The sequence below is a fragment of the Carassius gibelio genome, chromosome A2 (genome assembly GCF_023724105.1).
Source record: "Carassius gibelio isolate Cgi1373 ecotype wild population from Czech Republic chromosome A2, carGib1.2-hapl.c, whole genome shotgun sequence".
In the NCBI taxonomy this organism is placed as follows: domain Eukaryota; kingdom Metazoa; phylum Chordata; class Actinopteri; order Cypriniformes; family Cyprinidae; genus Carassius; species Carassius gibelio.
Window position 1 is genome coordinate 7588761 of NC_068372.1, and position 17259 is coordinate 7606019.

Here is a 17259-nt window from a genome sequence, read left to right on the forward strand (position 1 = left end):
AGTAAGACCCATAAATTCACAATAAGAGACAGTCTGCGCCAACGGGGACATATGGGATATTTATCATCATGCTGGAAATCCAGACTTTGCGCACTAACAGTCACCAAACGCCTTCTGAACCCTCTGCTCGGCTGTGAAACAAACAAAAGATCATATTTTACTATAAATGATGCTGAACGACTCTGCGGAGGAGCATCTCTGCCTTTGCCTTTGGACATTTTCAGGTCTGCCGTCATCTTTCTGTGAGAAATCTCTCAGAAGTCAGTGCAGCCAAGAGGCTTCAGCATGATTTAAGTAAATAAAGGTATCGGACGATATTTCCATATCATACAACGATGCTGGAGAGTAAATATAATTTGGTAGACGACTCAGTGGATCAGAGGATTCCTGCTGATAATGATGGGCAGGTCCAGCATGGGCTCACATTCGAGGTGAAGGTAAATATTACAAAACAATTAAAAAAATATTAATTGTGTACTACTTCATTAGTACACTTTATTCCATGTAATTGCATTATGAGTACTATAACGTAATTATCTTGTTGAAGGGATTTTAAAAACCCATTGTCATTGTAATTATTTTTCTAATTTGTAATATTTACATGAACAGTGTTGTGTAAGGTTTTACCTTTAAGTGGCTTACTGTACATCACCTGTTGCACTGGCATGCATGCAAACCATTTACTTTTTCCCTTATGTTAATTGTTTAACCTCTTCTGTCACAGTTCATCGGGAGCCTGGATATCATGCAACCCAAAAGCAGGATTGAAATATTGGTCGCTATGAGACGTATACGGGTAAGGGTTCCTGAATTTGAAAGGTGAAGTATAGGACAAACTTCATCAAGATGCCGACTGTTGACCTTTTTGAAAGAATGATGTATAAATGGCATATCTTGCACACAAATAACTGATTCAAAATGTTTTACAATAATGATATTGCTGGTATGTAGCATATGTTTTATGCATTATAATATTATATATTGATACTTAAATAGCATGATAATAATAATTTATCATCATCATCAATAATGCACAGTAATATTATTGACTCTCTCTCTCTCTCTCTCTCTCTCTCTCTCTCTCTATATATATATATATATATCAGTCAAGAACAAAAATGTTACAGAAACAACAAGAATAACAATAATTAACTGAAATAACTGAAAAAAATAACATATCAGAATGTTTTTATAATTGTTTGCATTCAAGCTGCATAAACTACAAAATCTTGTGTAAAACCAGATGTCCTTTTCTCCAGAATTATTTGAAAAACACCCAAAGAGGATCCTAAACTTCAGGCGAGACCATCTAAGAGTACATACATATTCACAAGCTCAATGAACTGTATATTGATTTGTGACATAGGCTAGAAGTAGCGCAAAACCTTTAATATATCTTCTTGATTTTGCATTATAACATGTCTTTGTAACCATGTAACATAATTCTTAAGAGTTTTTCAAAGCTCTTAATGATTACAAATTTTGCTCTGAAGAACTGGTCCTGATAGAGCAACATCATGCATTCACACTCTGAATTTAGGAAGAATCCCATTTAGTAGGTAGGGTAGGTTCATGTGTTGGAAGTTGTTTATTCAAATAATGTGGTACCAGTGTAAAGACTATTCGCTCGTGTCTTCTTTTTTCTCAAGGATCCAGTATTTATGTCATTGCACCAGTGTGCTGGCTGCAGCAGCACAGTTTAGCTTAATCGACTTTGCTCCATCAAATAGAATCTATTTGAGCAATGTTTAGACTTATTTGCACAAGATTTCTCTTCAGGCAACTTTTCTTGCTGATAAATCAATTGATAAAGTCATTAGTATTTCATAGCACTCAGGTTTTTAGCTATCACCCTCTGTTGTACAGTATGTATTTTGAGAAGATTTGACAGCAAACAGAGTAACAAGTTTCTTAAAAAATAGCTTGACTTGCTGGTCCATGTTAGCACTAATCAAAACTTCAGATGAAAGAGCTTTCTCTAAACCCAGCCACACTTCAGTATGCCTCATGCGTCGCCTTAAATCCCACCCTTGTGGAGTTGCTGTTTATTTCCTAGTCTTTGATTCATGCAGTCTGCAAATTCCTTATCAGTGCAAGTTTTTTAAGTTTCCAAGAATATGTTTGATGTGGGATATACGTTATAATCCATATTTTTCTTACTTAATTGTTAATTTATACTGTACATAATGTGGTGACTCCAATTAGCTCTAACCAGATGACTTCATTTGTGTTTCATATGTTGATTTAGCAAAAAATAAAAGATAAAACATGACCACTTGATTGGGTCAAAAATGACCCGTTAAGACCTCAGTGTTTAAACGGTACTTTCCTATTTTATACATGAATATGGTTTTCACTGGAGCCTCTCATGTATAAGTATCTTCGTTGGAAATGAAATGACTATATCGCCACCTACTGTATAGTGGTGGTACTGTAGATACACTAATGCTACCAGATAAGAACAGTGTGACCTGAACATAGAAGGAATATATAAAGAGTCTGAGATAGTTTTTTGTATTGATGTATTTATATTTAAATATTAATATTTAATATTTAAAATATTTATTATTTATAATATAAAAAAAATAAAATTTTAAGTGTAAGGTTCATGTTATGATTCATGTTTTAAATTATTAAATTCATAATTGTTTGTATAATTTTCAGTATGAGTTTAAAAGTAAGAACATCAAGAAGAAGAAAGTCAACCTTATCGTGTCAGTGGATGGTGTCAAGGTGGTTTTGCGAAAAAAGAAAAAGGTGAGGTGTTTTGTCCTTGCAATTTTATAATAACAGTTTCTGATGTTGTGCAATTAATTTTGTATACTGTATATGCAATTAATAATAAACATAGTTCTTGACTAAAAATGTGATAAATATGTGTTAGATATATGACTATAGCTGGGATGAAAGCCAAATGACCCTGGCCCAGGACCCCATTTTCAGGTAATTCAGCCACATTGAAAGTTGATTTCTAATTTTGCTTGTGACTGGAGTGTCATGGCCTGTGGGGGTTTGATGACATTTATTATTGTGCATGCACACGTCACATCAAAATCAATCGGCTCCGTGAGCTGCAACAATAAAACTGAATATCTTTGAAATCCCCATAGCAACAGCTAGTCTCCACTGTACATAAATGTCTCAGGTCATGCATGTAACCATGGTTTATTAGTAACATCATCAGTATTAACTAATGTCAGTACACATTATGTTTGTTATATTTAAACAATGTCCAATACCAACATGATCGTTCTGAAATGGATACATTTTTAGAATTTAGCTTGACATTATTGTGATATTTACTGTTGTATTTCATAACTTGTTTTAAATTTTTTAATTTTTACATTTTAAAATCTTTTCTTTTATGTATTTCTGCAATGCTTTATGACGTCAAAGGGACCAAGTCAGTAAAGAAAGTGCTGGCCTTGTTGTTGTCATGTCATTTTAAGGTCAATTACTGCAGCTCATTAGTCATTTTTTATTTTTATTTTTTTTCAGAATATTTTACGTCTCGCATGACTCACAGAACCTGAAGATATTTAGTTACATAGCTAGAGACAAGAAAAACAATGTGTTCCACTGCAATGTCTTCAAATCAAAGAGGAAGGTAAGCATCACCATAACACAGGAAATCCACCAGACATTTGATCAAATTTGCACAAATATGTTAATAATATTGATTGATTGCCCAGGAATGGAAATGGATAAATGGGACATCTCGGCAGTGGATTCATTCAGCTGGAGATTATTAATTATTTAGCTGTCCTATTAATTATCATTTGATTTGAAGTAACAGAGTTGAACACTAAGAATGCCCTGCTGGCCCAGGACCAATGTAAGAGAGTTTTGGACCATAAGATGGAACAGTCACTAGCACAAATGGATCAGTGTCTTGCGTTATATATAGATTACCATATTATACAAACTGTTTTTTTTTTTTTGGCTTTCTGACCCCAAGATTCAGCTACTCTCTGCAATTCTCCAGCTGTGATCCTTGGAGAGTCTTTGGCCTCTCAAACACTCCTCCCCGATGTGCATTAAGATGATATAGACACACGTCCTCTTCCAAACAGATTTGTAACATATTTAGTTGATTGAAACTTCTTAATTATTGCCCTGATGGTGGAAATGGGGCTTTTCAATGTTTTAGCTATTTTCTTACAGCCACTATCTACTTTGTGAAACTTACCAATCTTCTACTGCACATCAGAACTATATTCTTTAGTTTTACTCCATGTGATGAATGATTAAGGGAATTTGACCTTTGTGTTCCTCATATTTATAATCCCGTGGAACAGGAAGCAATGGCTGGATAATTTAATGTTCATAATCACCCTAGTGTGCAATTTTCTTTTTTTTTTTTTATAATATGAATAGGAATATACTTAAGAGATAGGAATATACTTCAATTGTTTTACTTCAATGAAAGAAATTGACAATGAAAACCCCATTTAATCAAATATATATATTTTTTCTAGCAAATATTAAAAACTGCTTAAAGAAATTATATATTTTGTTCCGCTAAATCAACACAAAATTTTAATCAGCTTTGATATTAATAATCTAACTACTATTTTATGACAATTCTTAGTAATTGTCTTGTGGGCTATTTTTGACCTGCGACAGGTTAGCGGTTTTCTACAGAAAAAGAAACTGATGTCGGAATAAGCTGCTTGATATGAGTTATTTTGGCTTGGGTTTTGTTCACAGCACAAGGGCCCATCTGAAATGAACTAACCCATCACTTTGACAGCACCACTGTAATATGGAATTGACTTAATGTATGTAATGTTCTTCCTCCCTGTCTCACCCACTCCTCTTTTCCTTATATCTCTCATTCATTTTAATTAATCCCTTTTCCTCTCTGGAAGGGGAATTAATTCTTCTGTCTCTCCTAGTACAGCTTTTTTGTCCTATATCAAATGAAAATCTACAGTCATTAGATTTAGATGCATGTGGGAAAGCATGACGTGTTCAATAAATCCTGGTTGCTTAAAGATGTACCGTCTGTGTCTCAGAGCCAAGCCATGAGGATAGTGCAGACCGTGGGTCAGGCGTTTGAAGTGTGCCATAAACAGAGTCTAGACAATGTTGACGGTAAGAAAACACTGACCTTCATTTTATCAGATGTGAACCACATTTCATCTCAAGTTTCAATGCTTGGCATTTAATAGGTGGCGAATTAATATAATTAAAATCAATCTTCATCATCATCGTTATAACAGTTTAATTTCAACTTTAAATTAAAAATAAATGATACAGAATAAATGGCACAGAAAAATAAATGATACTTTGGACCATCTTAAAAAATAATTTGTTTCAGCCAAACTTATTAGCTTTTCTCAGATAATATTGATTTAATATTAATAAGAAATGTGTATTGTCCCAAAGACAAACACATGCTCACAAAGTAAAATGTTTATTTCATTATAAAAAGAAAACTATAATGAATCAGTATATGCAAATATGCGCATGTCTTTGTCCGTTCGATTGACTTGAAGTGTCGCTGCACACAAATCAAAAAAATAAATAAAAATTGCCACAATGCTTCAAGTCAAACGAACGAACAAACATGTAAAATTGATTCGAAAGAAAGCATAAGGAGCTTTCTGCTCTTTATAGCTCTCATGAATATTACATATTGATCAACCTGCAAAGTGCAAATAGCCAAAACTTGGATATTTTAGGCTTTATTAAAATGAACGGCGCATATGGCCACCCTATGCAAGACATTTTTTTCACTACAAAACTCAAAATGGCCAATGCCCAAAAAGGCTGATAAAGGAACATTTTATATAGTTTGATTCAGTATCTCGTTCTGTTCAGAAATGTAATTTTTAAAATATCTTTTGACCACTAGGTGGCTGTTCTGAAACTACTCATGTGCCCTCAGGTCATGCTTGGTATATCCCGTACCAAAGTTTGGTCAGAATCCAAGCATTGCAATGATATATCCTCATGTCCTCAAATTTCATCCATTTTGTTAACATGCTTTATAAGAACAGTTTGGTCTATCGGAAATTTTTGTTAACTTTTTGCCAGCATTGTCTGAAGATGTTTTGGTGAAACCATCTGAGTTCAAAAAAGTAAAAAGGGCAAAATTTGGCCTATTGGTGGCACTAGAGAGTTTGAGATAGAGACTCCAAATTTGCTAAGGTTAATATTGAGACTGTTCTATATCTGTGTACCAAATTTGATAACTTTCCCACAAGCAGTTCTATGAGCTGCCATAGACTTCCAGAGTGAAGAAGAAGAAAACTTAAAAGATACAATAGGAATCTAAGCAATTTCTGTGCTTTGACCCATAAATATATAGCCTTTTTTCACATTGCGGAGATATGCTTTATGACAATAAATTTGTTATGCTTGATGATGTCAAAATAGCTATATAGATCTATCTAAACATATTTTATACAATTATTTAGTCCTATGATTGTTTTTTGAAAGGTTCTGTGTAAAGTACTGTATTTCTTTGATTGGGACTAATATAAGTTGTTAAAGGGTTAGTTCAGCCAGAAATGACAATTAGCCCATAAATTACTAACCTTGAAGTCATCCTTGGTGTATATGACTTTCTTCTTTCATACGAAACCAGTCAGAGTTATCAAAAAAAAAATTGTCTTTGATCTTTCAAACTCAGTGGCCCATGAGAAGTTTAATAGAAAGCAGTGTTGTAATGTAATAAAGTAAAAATACTTTGTTACAGTACTTAAGTATTTTTGGGAGTATCTGCACTTTACCTGAGTTTTTAAATTTTAGGCAACTTTTACTCCACTAAATTTCCTAATTAAAAATGTATACTTTTACTCTGATACATTTCCCATAAGTATATTCGTTACTACAAAATAATCAGAAGAACACAGACTGCAGGAAAGCAGTTTGACAAATCAGTGGTATGGCATTTGCAAGTTAGACTCGTAAAAACACTTTTGCTCATGTGCAAACAAGTGCGCGTCGCACACATCCGTGGATGATTTAACTTTTCCACTCAAGTCAAGGCCGATATACAGCATCGTCTGTAATGATATAGTAAGTGTTGTTGTAATGATGTGCAATCTGATGTTATCAAGTAGTCCATATCACCGAATCATACACAGAGTGAACGCACATTGATTTATCAGTCTATTACTCAATAGACATTTTATACACAAAGAGTAACGTTTTTCTGCAGATGCAGAATATATAACATAATTAATAATAATTTTATACAAGTTCAGTTAGACATAATATTGATTGTTTTTGCCCAGTTTTGCCAAAGAAAGTAGTTCCAAACATATTACAACACTGTTTTGCGTCTCTGAGCAGTGGACGGTGTTTACTTATTGAATGAATCAGCCGTTTGAATAAATCGGTTGAATCTCAATGACTCACTCATTAACATTCACTTGCTGTCACCTACTGGTGGTTTTAATTTCACATTTCGGATATTTTTTTTCTTCCCATGTTTTCAATTATTTCAAATATCAGTATTCAACGTTTTATGTTAAAAACAAATCATTAAGCCTATTTATGCACCTGTAACTGCAGTTTAAATGAATCTATGTCCCCTCTGAGATACTGTATATAAACTGTTGGCTAAATGCTATTTCAGATGCAGATTCCAGAAATGTAGCGAATCGATGTGTATTTTAGCCATATTCAAAATGTATGTAAACAAAGCAGTTACAGGGTAATGATGTATGAGGTCAGAGTTGCGCATGCAACGGTGAGTCTCATGAAAACCAACGTTTGTTAACACGAGCAAAGGAACATCCCAGGTCACGTATGTAACCATGGTTCCCCAAAGGGAACGAGACGCTGCGTCCGAAAATACTTTGGGAATGCCCTTCAGCGTGACCAACTCTGAATAACATGTGTTATTAGTCCCATGAATGGGTGTGACATCATAGGCGGGTGACATAGTGACGAGGAAGCTATAGAAGCACGTGAGGTGGAACGAGCGTCAGCTTCTTGGAATGAAGCAAACTCTGGCAGGGAGGCTGGAAGTATGGCCTTGAGACGCAGCATCTCGTTCCCTTCGAGGAACCGTGGTTACAAACGTTACCTGGTACATTCCCCTTCAGGAACTCAAGCTGCACCCGAATGAGAATGCCCACGCCGCCAGACTTGCAAGTTCCTGCCTAGTGTGTATACAAGAAGCACAGCTAAGGCAAGAGACTAGAAGAGCTGGGAGTGGCTCGCAGATCTAAATCATAAAATCTGACAATTGTGAGGGGCGTGGACCATCCAGTTGCATTGCAGATGTCCTGCATGGACACATCTGACAAGAAGGCCTTGGAGGCCGCCATACTGCGGGTTGAGTCAGACTTGACTCCCAATGGTGAGGGGAGAACAGAGGACTCATAGGCAAGAGTAATTGCATCCACTATCCACCGACTGAGGGTCTGTTTTGTGGCTGGAAGACCCCTCTTATGCCGTGTTTCCACCGAAAATACCTGGAACATTTGTACCAGGAACTTTTTTTCACAGGAACTATTTTTTTCCCCCAGACCTGTTGCTTTCTGCGTTTCCACCGCGGTGTAAAGTACCGGGAAGATTAGGCAAATAGACTGGTGACGTAGGTCTGCATGTGTTTCTCAATACAAAGTATGCTGATTTTGGACGTGCATCCTCGGTAGTGCAATGTACTTAGTACTTAGTTCAGGTAAATGTACTTAGTTCAGGTAAATGGGTATATACAGTCATTACAATGAAACTAGATATTATATAAATTTGCCATTTTTATTTTCATTTTAACATATAGATAAATTGAATACAGACCAAACATAACCTGTTAGATTTACCCAAAACGAATTATATGTTATGTTTAACCACTAAAGAGACATCAGAGCCAGCAGCACACATAAGAAGGTCTAGCTGAGGTGAGGCTGCTCTCAGCGGATACATGAGGACTGAGATCCCGCTGATCGCGGAATCAAGTCTCCGAGATCGGCGAAACACATTTTTAAATAAGCACTGTCTTTATAAATAAACCACAGATTTGAGTTTTAAACAACTACATTCTCACCTGAAATACTTTTAAAATTACATTTCATGACACAATAACAGCAATATTTTGAAAATGATCCGAATAAATGGTGGTTGAACCCAACCAATGCTGCGTGAACCGAACCATTTAGGATGTTTAGCGCACAAGTCGCGCCCCCAAAGTTCTGGAACTTTGAAAAAGTACTACCTCGCCAGCAGGGACTTTCTGGGGGGCATTTTTTTTACCCGGAACTTTATTTAGTTCCTTGTTCCTGCAGTGGAAACACACCGAGTACAAGGCCAAAGTCCCTAGTTCCTGGGAAAGGAACGCGGCATTAGGGGGACCAGGATTAGGAGTTGGTCCACCTTTCTCCACATGGCAGCTCTGTGGACGTATGCGTTCAGTGATTTCACTGAATATATACAGTTTAGCTTCTGCTGGTCTGGCTTCTTGAAGGGAGAAGGACTGAAGGCCTGCAGTACGATAGGCAGTGGGGCAACTGAGGGAACCTTTGGGACATACCCCGCTCGAGGGTAGAGAAACACTTTGGCCATGCCGGGTGAGAGGGCCTGAAGATCCCAAACACTCTTTTTAAAGAAGTGACAGCTAGAAGAAAGGCAGTTTTAATCGAGAGATAGCGATCAGCGATTTCTTCAATAGGCTTGAAAGGAAGCTTACAAAGAGCTTTTAGCACCAAAGCCAGGTGCCACATGGGGACACGAGATCGTACCGGAGGCCTCAGCGCACAGCAGAGGAAACGTATAACTAGGGGGTGTCTGCGCACTGACTGGCCACCGAGAGGGGCATGGTAGGCTGCAATGGCCGCCAAGTAGTCCTTCAGGGTGGAGTGAGTCAACCCTGTGGAGAAACAGGGCTGCAGGAATTCCAATACTGTACCAACTGGGCAGTTAACTGGGTCAAAGTGGTGATCTCTGGACTGAGAAGTGAAAAGTTTCCACTTCAAGTCATACAGTTTCCTTGTTGAGGGAGCTCTGGATTGGAGGATGGTCTCAACAACCTCGGTTGAGAGACCAGAAGCTACGAGATGTAGCTTAACTTCCATAGCTCCAGGCGGGGGTGAAATATTGTGCCCTCTGCCTGCAAGAGGAGATCCCTCCTGACAGGAATCTCCCATGGTGAGCTGTCGAGGAGCGAGATCAGATCTGACAACCATACTCGGGCCAGCCAGAACGGTGCTACTAATAGAAGATGGACCTGTCCCGATGCACTCTCATCAAAACACCTGGGACTATTTTTCAACCAAGTTTTTACTTCTACTTTCATGCAGTTATCTGTACTTTCTACTCCTTGCATTTTAAAAATAGGTTCATTACTGCTATTTCATTTCGGCTTGTTTTCATTACGGCTTGTCATCATTAAAAAAAACACATCCGGATGGAGTGAATTTGATTGTGATTGGATGAGAAGTATAAACATATTCCGACACCCTATTGGTTTGAACGCGATCCATCGCACCTGCACATGACACAAATCACATCACACTCCAGCAAGGACAGCCAGTGTTGGGTTCATTTATCAAAAAATATATTTCTTAAAAGTTATTGTTTCTCAACTACTGGCTCATTTATCAAATGGGTGCTTTCCTCCGCAAATTAAGCCACTGTAGGTAGTTCGGTAGTAATAATAATAATAATAATAGATTTTATTTATAATGCACTTTTCATTGGGGGAATCTCAAAGTGCTACAATAAAATAACAAGATCAAAACATCACAGATTACTAAAACATGACAGCTCAGCAATTATATGCTTTCCTAAATAAAAAAGTCTTTAGGTTTGCTTTAAAAGTGCCCAGTCTCTGTGTGACTCGCAACTGGACAGGAAGATGGTTCCAAAGCTGTGGGGCTGCAGAGCAAAAAGCTCGACCCCCCATAGTACAAAGCTTGGTGAAAGGAACTTGAAGGAGCATGCTTCCTGATGATCTGAGGGTACGATTTGAAAGTTGCAAATTGATCAAATCTTTGAGATATGATGGTGCCTGGCCGAAAATACATTTGTGAGTTAACAAAATGATTTTGTATTCAACCCGGGTAGAAACAGGGAGCCAATGGAGTGATTTCAGAATGGGGGTGATATGTTCAAATTTCCTTACTTTCATTAGGATTCTAGCCACGCTGTTTTGGATGTACTGCAACTTTTGTATGTCCTTAGCAGGAATCCCGACAAAAAGTCCATTACAGTAGTCCAGCCTTGAGGAGATAAAGGCATGGACAAGTTTCTCTGCATCTGGAAGAGTTAACAGGGGGCGGAGTTTGGAAATCTTTCGTAGATGATAAAATGATGTCTTACACAGATGTTTTATGTGGCCGCTGTAGGTCAACTGTGCATCAAGCTGAACCCCCAAATTTGTGACTGAGGAGGAGAGAGTATTAATCTTGCCATCAAAGAGGAACTGAGATATAGGAAAAGAACGAATCTGATGGGGGGTACCAACAAGGAGTCCCTCAGTTTTACTACTATTTAACTGTAAAAAATTTCCATTCATCCATGCCTTTATCTCCTCAAGGCATGCGGTGAGGTGAGAGATGGCTTCTGAGGGGTTAGGGACAGTTTTGATATAAAGCTGCGTGTCATCAGCATAGCAATGGAAGGACAGCCCATGTCTGCTGATGACGTGCCCGAGAGGTAACATATAGATGGTAAAAAGGATGGGACCAAGAACTGACCCCTGCGGAACACCACATGTAACGGTGGACAGCCTGGACTTACATCCTCCCAACATAACACATTCAGTTCTGCCAGACAGGTAGGACTGGAACCACTGCAATGCAGTCCCCGAGAGTCCAACTGTATGATGGAGTCGATCCAGGAGAATAGTATGGTCCACTGTGTCGAAGGCCGCAGACAAATCCAACAGAATAAGCAGTGATGGCGATCCTGCATCAGCTGTCATCAGTAGGTCGTTTGTCACCCTGAGCAGTGCTGTTTCCGTGCTGTGGGCTGAGCGAAAGCCTGACTGGAACTTCTCAAACAGATTATTACGTCTAAGATGGTTCTGAAGTTGGGAAGCAACTGTTTTTTCCAGGACCTTTGACAAAAAAGTCAGGTTTGAGATAGGTCTGTAGCTTGCAAGCTCCTCTGAGTCTAATGAGGGCTTCTTCAAGACCGGGCGGATAACCGCTGCTTTAAGAGAGGGTGGAACATGACCAGTTTGTAATGAAAGATTAACTAACTTTGTAATGATTGGACTGACAATAGGAAGATATGACTTAAGCAGAACTGTCGGAATAGGGTCCAATGTGCAGGATGTTGATTTCATTCCTCGCAGAATTTCATCAATCTGGCTGCTTGAGAACTCAGTAAAATATGGGAGAGATGACAAACTCCCAATTAAAGGATTTAAGGCAGGTGAAGGTGGGGGATATGATCCAGGCGTTAAGGAGCGGATGTTGCTGATTTTTGATCTAAAAAAGTCAATAAAATTATTACAGCGCTCCTTAGTCACTTCAGTGGAAGAAGGCTTTTGTGGTTCCAAAAAATGGGTAATTGTGGCAAACAACTGCTTAGAATTACCTGTATTTTTATTGATTTGATTTGAATAAAATTGACAACGTGCGTCTTTCAGGGACTTAAAATAGGTCCTTTGATGGTCACGAAATGCAAGCTTATGGACAGTGAGTCCCGATTTCCTGTAATGACGCTCCAAGGCACGGCCTGCCATTTTCATTCTACGTAGTTCTTGTGTATACCAGGGAGCAGAGCATACAAAAGTAACTTCATGTGTCTTAATAGGAGCGTGGAGGTCAAAAACACTGCTCAAAGATGCATTATAGTGATCCACCAGTTCGTCAACAGTTGAGATGTCTGGACAAGAAATTTGTTTGAAGTCTGCAGTCATAGAGTTTTGGTCAATGTGTTTCCAGTTCCGGAAGGACATTTGACGCTTGAGTTTTGTGGTAGGCAATTGAAATGTGAAAGCCATAGAGACCACCTGAACAGAGTCAGTAATAACGAGATCTAAAGTGTGCCCCCTAGTGTGTGTTGGGGCCTTCACATGCTGCTGGAGACCCAGACAATCAAGCAGACTCAAAAACTCTCTTGACAGCTGGCAAGAGGGGTTATCCACATGAATATTTACATCACCAATAATAACAATGTTGGATGACACTGAACAAAGTGATGTAAGTAAGTCATGTATTTCAGTAAGAAATAAAGAGTGTGATTTGGGGGGACGGTATATGAGCAACACTGTCATTGAATGAGGAGGTTTGCATTTAAAGGCTAAGCATTCCATGGAAGTAAAATCAGACAGTGGCAGGGGAGAAAGTTTCAATTCAGCCCGATGGATGACGGCCAAACCACCCCCTCGACCAGACCTGCGGGCTTTTTCCAGGTAGCAGTAGCCCTGGGGGCAGGCTTCATTAAGCACTGAATAATCCCCTGGTTTGTGCCAAGTTTCGACCAGGCACATAAAATCCAGCTTTTTATCCAATATATGATCGTAGATTAGAAGAGATTTATTTGTAAGAGATTGTGTATTAAATAATTCCATAGTGGCGGAAGACAGATCTTTTGGTCCAAGTCTCTGTAAGCTCCGCAATACACTGTAATCCACTCCATGATTTCTATTTCGCCCAGCACTAGTGGCTCTCAGAGGAAAAAGAGGCGGGTGGTTGCTACAATGTCCAATAACGCCAGAGCTCTGATGACGTCCCACAGATACGACACGTGCAGTCGTTGACCAGATGGAAGGAATTGAAGCAGCATTATGCTGACGGTAAACAAACTTATTGCGGGAACTTCTATGGACATACCGGGGTCGACGGAGAAGTCCGAGCTGTTTTATGACAGGAATGCAGGGTGGAGGTAACCACTGGTTGTAACTCAGCAGCTGCGAGATGGAATATTTGACGATAATGCTGGACGCCATTAGAATTTGCCCAACATTAACAGTGATCATTCGGCCGATGCTCGTTGTCACAGTTTGATCAGCAAACAAGGTGATACAATCCACAGCCAAATCAGACATAAATCCATCCAAATGTTGACCAGTCAGCCAAGCACCGTAACAATCTTAGCAATTGTAGCTTCGCTAAGCTTCGCTAAGCTAAGTGATATACTCGCAAAATAATTTTAAAACTGCGATTTTAAAACTAATAAAACAAGTTTTTAAAATAAAGCAAATAAAACAAATAAATACTAGGGCAGAGGTGGAGAAGCGGCGAACAAACAAACGCCTGCGTCCTCTCCCTAATTACCATCAACAAACAATCAGCTGGTAGTGAGACGTTTGAAAAAATTAGCGTTTGCGATTGACAATGTTGTAATAAGTAGGCTATACCAACTTTGTAACTCGTTACTAGAGCTGAAGATCTTTGCCCGAACCCGACGGAGAACGTCGGTTTGGTCGGGTTCGAGCTTAATTTATATAATTTTACACGGGCTCGTGCTCCAGTTCGGTCATGTGATGTATTTCGATTACCGCGAGAAAGAAATGTGAAAATGTATGCTGAGTAGGTGAAACAGAGGCTTACCTCTGGTGATTACGTTTTGGTTGCACCAGCGTCTAAAGCAAAGCCTGAGGTGTGGAAGAGTTTTGACCATGTTTATAATGAGTATAATGATCCAGTGGGTTATATTGCTGGATGCACCATCAGTGAGCGCAGGAATGTGCTGAAGCCATCTCCAGAGGATTCAATAATTTTAATCTACAAAAACATGTAGGCCTAGCCTAATCTTGGGGAGTAACACTAAAGGTTTTAAAAATTATAACAAAATATGAATTGAGTCTTAAATGCATAATGTAGACAGAGTAGGCAATGTAGGCATTATTCTTTTATGTCAGCTGCTACTGGCAAAGCAAATCCGGCGGAGCCTTTATCTTAATTTTATTGCCAAATACCCATCTTAATTTACAATTTATCTTTATTTAATTTAAGAAAGAAATGTTTTATTGGTGTTTTGGTCTATTTATAGACTATTTAGAGTGCTGAGATGTTACGATGTTACAAAGGACTTATTTTATTTCTTTATTCCAACTTCCAAGTGGTCTAGTCTACACTAGTAATGAATACAGTTAAAACGTATAAATGATTAATTCTTGACAAAAGGCAAAAGAGCTGTGTACGCACATTTGAATAATGTTGAGCTGTAAACAGGTTCGGGCTTTTAAAAAGCTGTCAATCAAAATGTACTTGTCGGGCTCGGGTCCTGTCGGGCCTAACTTTTGAGGCATCCCAAATTTTTCAACATGAACATTTTAATGTAATAGTATAGTCATTATATCCTTTAGAAATTTTTTTTTTGAGGAGGTGGCTTAGAGTACAATCGGCCCCTGTGGCACGCCCTAAGCTTTTTATTCTTAGTGGCTTTTTTTTTGTTCTTACATTACTTTTACTTTTATACTTTAAGTAGTTTTGAAACCAGTACCTTTACAGTTTTACTTGAGTAAAAAGTTTGAGTTGATACTTCAGCTTCTACAAAAGTCTTTTAAAACCCTAGTATCTATACTTCTACTTGAGTAATGAATGTGAATACTTTTGACACCAGTGACTGTGAATGACTGGCCTTCTCTGACTTTCTTGACTGACGTGAGGATCGACTCGATACGAGCAGGGGGCAGACATGTCTGCATCGGGGTTGAATCCCACACCATGCCCAGATAAGTGGTCCTCTGTAATGGAGAAAGCACATTTTTCTCGCCGTTTAATCTTAACCCCAACTTTTTCATATGGGCGAGAATGACATCTCGATGCCAAACCACCATCTGCTCTGATTGATCCAAAATCAACCAATCGTCTATATAATTTAGTATGCGGATGCAGTGGAGCCAGTGCATCATCCACACACTTCGTGAATGTTCGAGGTAAGAGTGCTAGACCAAAATTAAGAACTTGATACTGGTAAGCTTCGCCCCTGAAAGCAAACCTTAGGAACTTCCTGTGATTGGGAAGGATGGAGATATATGACAATACCTGCTTGATAGTAAACATCTTGAACTTCATTCGCATGACTGAGCGGTTTAATTGATGCAGGTCTAAAATCTGATGCAACCCCCCATCCTTCTTTAGAACTATAAAGTATTTGCTGCAGAACACAGACTCTCTGTCGTGAGGAGAGACCACCTCAGTAGCCTCCTTCCTCAGAAGGGTATTTACTTCTTGTTCCAATATCAGAGCCTGCTCGGGGCCCATTAGTGTGGGAAAGACCCCGTTAAAAATTTGCGGCGGAGCACATAATTTAATTTTTTTTCTACAGTCTGCAGGACCCAATGAGACACATTTGGCAGTGGCTTACACGCTGCTAAATAATCTACTAAGGGAACCAGTCTCTTGATTTTTTTATGACAGACAACAGTAAATAAGACTGACAGAAACATAATGGTAACTGACACACACAAAGAGCTTCGCTGAATGACAGAAAGCTGACGTTTGTTCCACCTTACGTGCTTTTATAGAATCCTGGTCGCTACGTCACCTACCTATGATGTCACACCCTTTCATGGGACTGATTACACAAGTTAATCTGAGCTGGTCACACTGAAGGGCATTCCGGATGCAGCTCGAGTTCCTGAAAAAAAAAAGCAGTTTCCTTACTTTATCAAAGGAAAACAGTCTCCTCTTGGCTTATATCAAAATTCTCAGATATTCTTCTTAATAAATCCTTGTTTTGTACTTCTAATTAGTGACTGTTGTTTTGTTTTGATCTTTCTGCTGCATTTCCCCATGCATCACTTCTGAGAGGTGCATGAGCAAAGATTTCCTCATACGTTATTCCCCTGTAACTGCTTTGTTTACAACTGTGAGCACAAGCTTGATTAAGGGGGGGGTGAGATGCTCGTTTTCACTCAATATCCTGTTGATCTTGAGTACCTATAGAGTAGTACTGCATCCTTCATAACACCAAAAAGTCTTAAGTTTTATTATATTCATAAGAGAAAGATAGTCTGTACCGATTTTTCCCGGAAAAACACGACCGGCTGGAGGCGTGACGTGTGGGCGGAGCTAAATAATCACGAGCGCCAGTAGGCTTTTGCGTTGAGAGCGTTTTGAAGCTGTGACACCGTGAGGACAAAATCAACCAAAACAAACCATGGCTAACAGTCAGATTCAGCCGTTTATTTATGATCCAGAATCAGATCCAGAGGCTGAAATTTAACAAGAGCAGAATCAGCAACAACGTCTCTATGTGGTATGTACTGAAACTGTATATATTTGCTTAGCGGTTTTGGAAAATGACTCCACTAAAGTTCCACTTTATTGTCTTTTTTTTTTTTTTTTTTTTAAGCTGTACATGTTGAAAGTGCAGTTTGATGACAACATCGCATGTTGT

The 17259-nt window shown here is 38.7% G+C and overlaps 1 protein-coding gene across 3 annotated transcripts in view; it reads left to right on the forward strand.

The window, feature by feature from the left end:
* Positions 1-17259, forward strand: part of LOC128025639 (carboxyl-terminal PDZ ligand of neuronal nitric oxide synthase protein-like) — a 41751-nt gene continuing 24492 nt past the window's right edge. For all 3 annotated transcript variants that reach the window (XR_008186191.1, XM_052612134.1, XM_052612138.1), the window contains exons 1-6: positions 1-437; positions 725-796; positions 2665-2757; positions 2885-2943; positions 3499-3607; positions 5019-5097. Coding sequence is in view for 2 of the 3 variants with exons in the window: in XM_052612134.1 (XP_052468094.1) it covers positions 336-437; positions 725-796; positions 2665-2757; positions 2885-2943; positions 3499-3607; positions 5019-5097 (514 nt within the window). In the remaining variant the exon portion in view is untranslated. The remainder of the gene's footprint in view (positions 438-724; positions 797-2664; positions 2758-2884; positions 2944-3498; positions 3608-5018; positions 5098-17259) is intronic.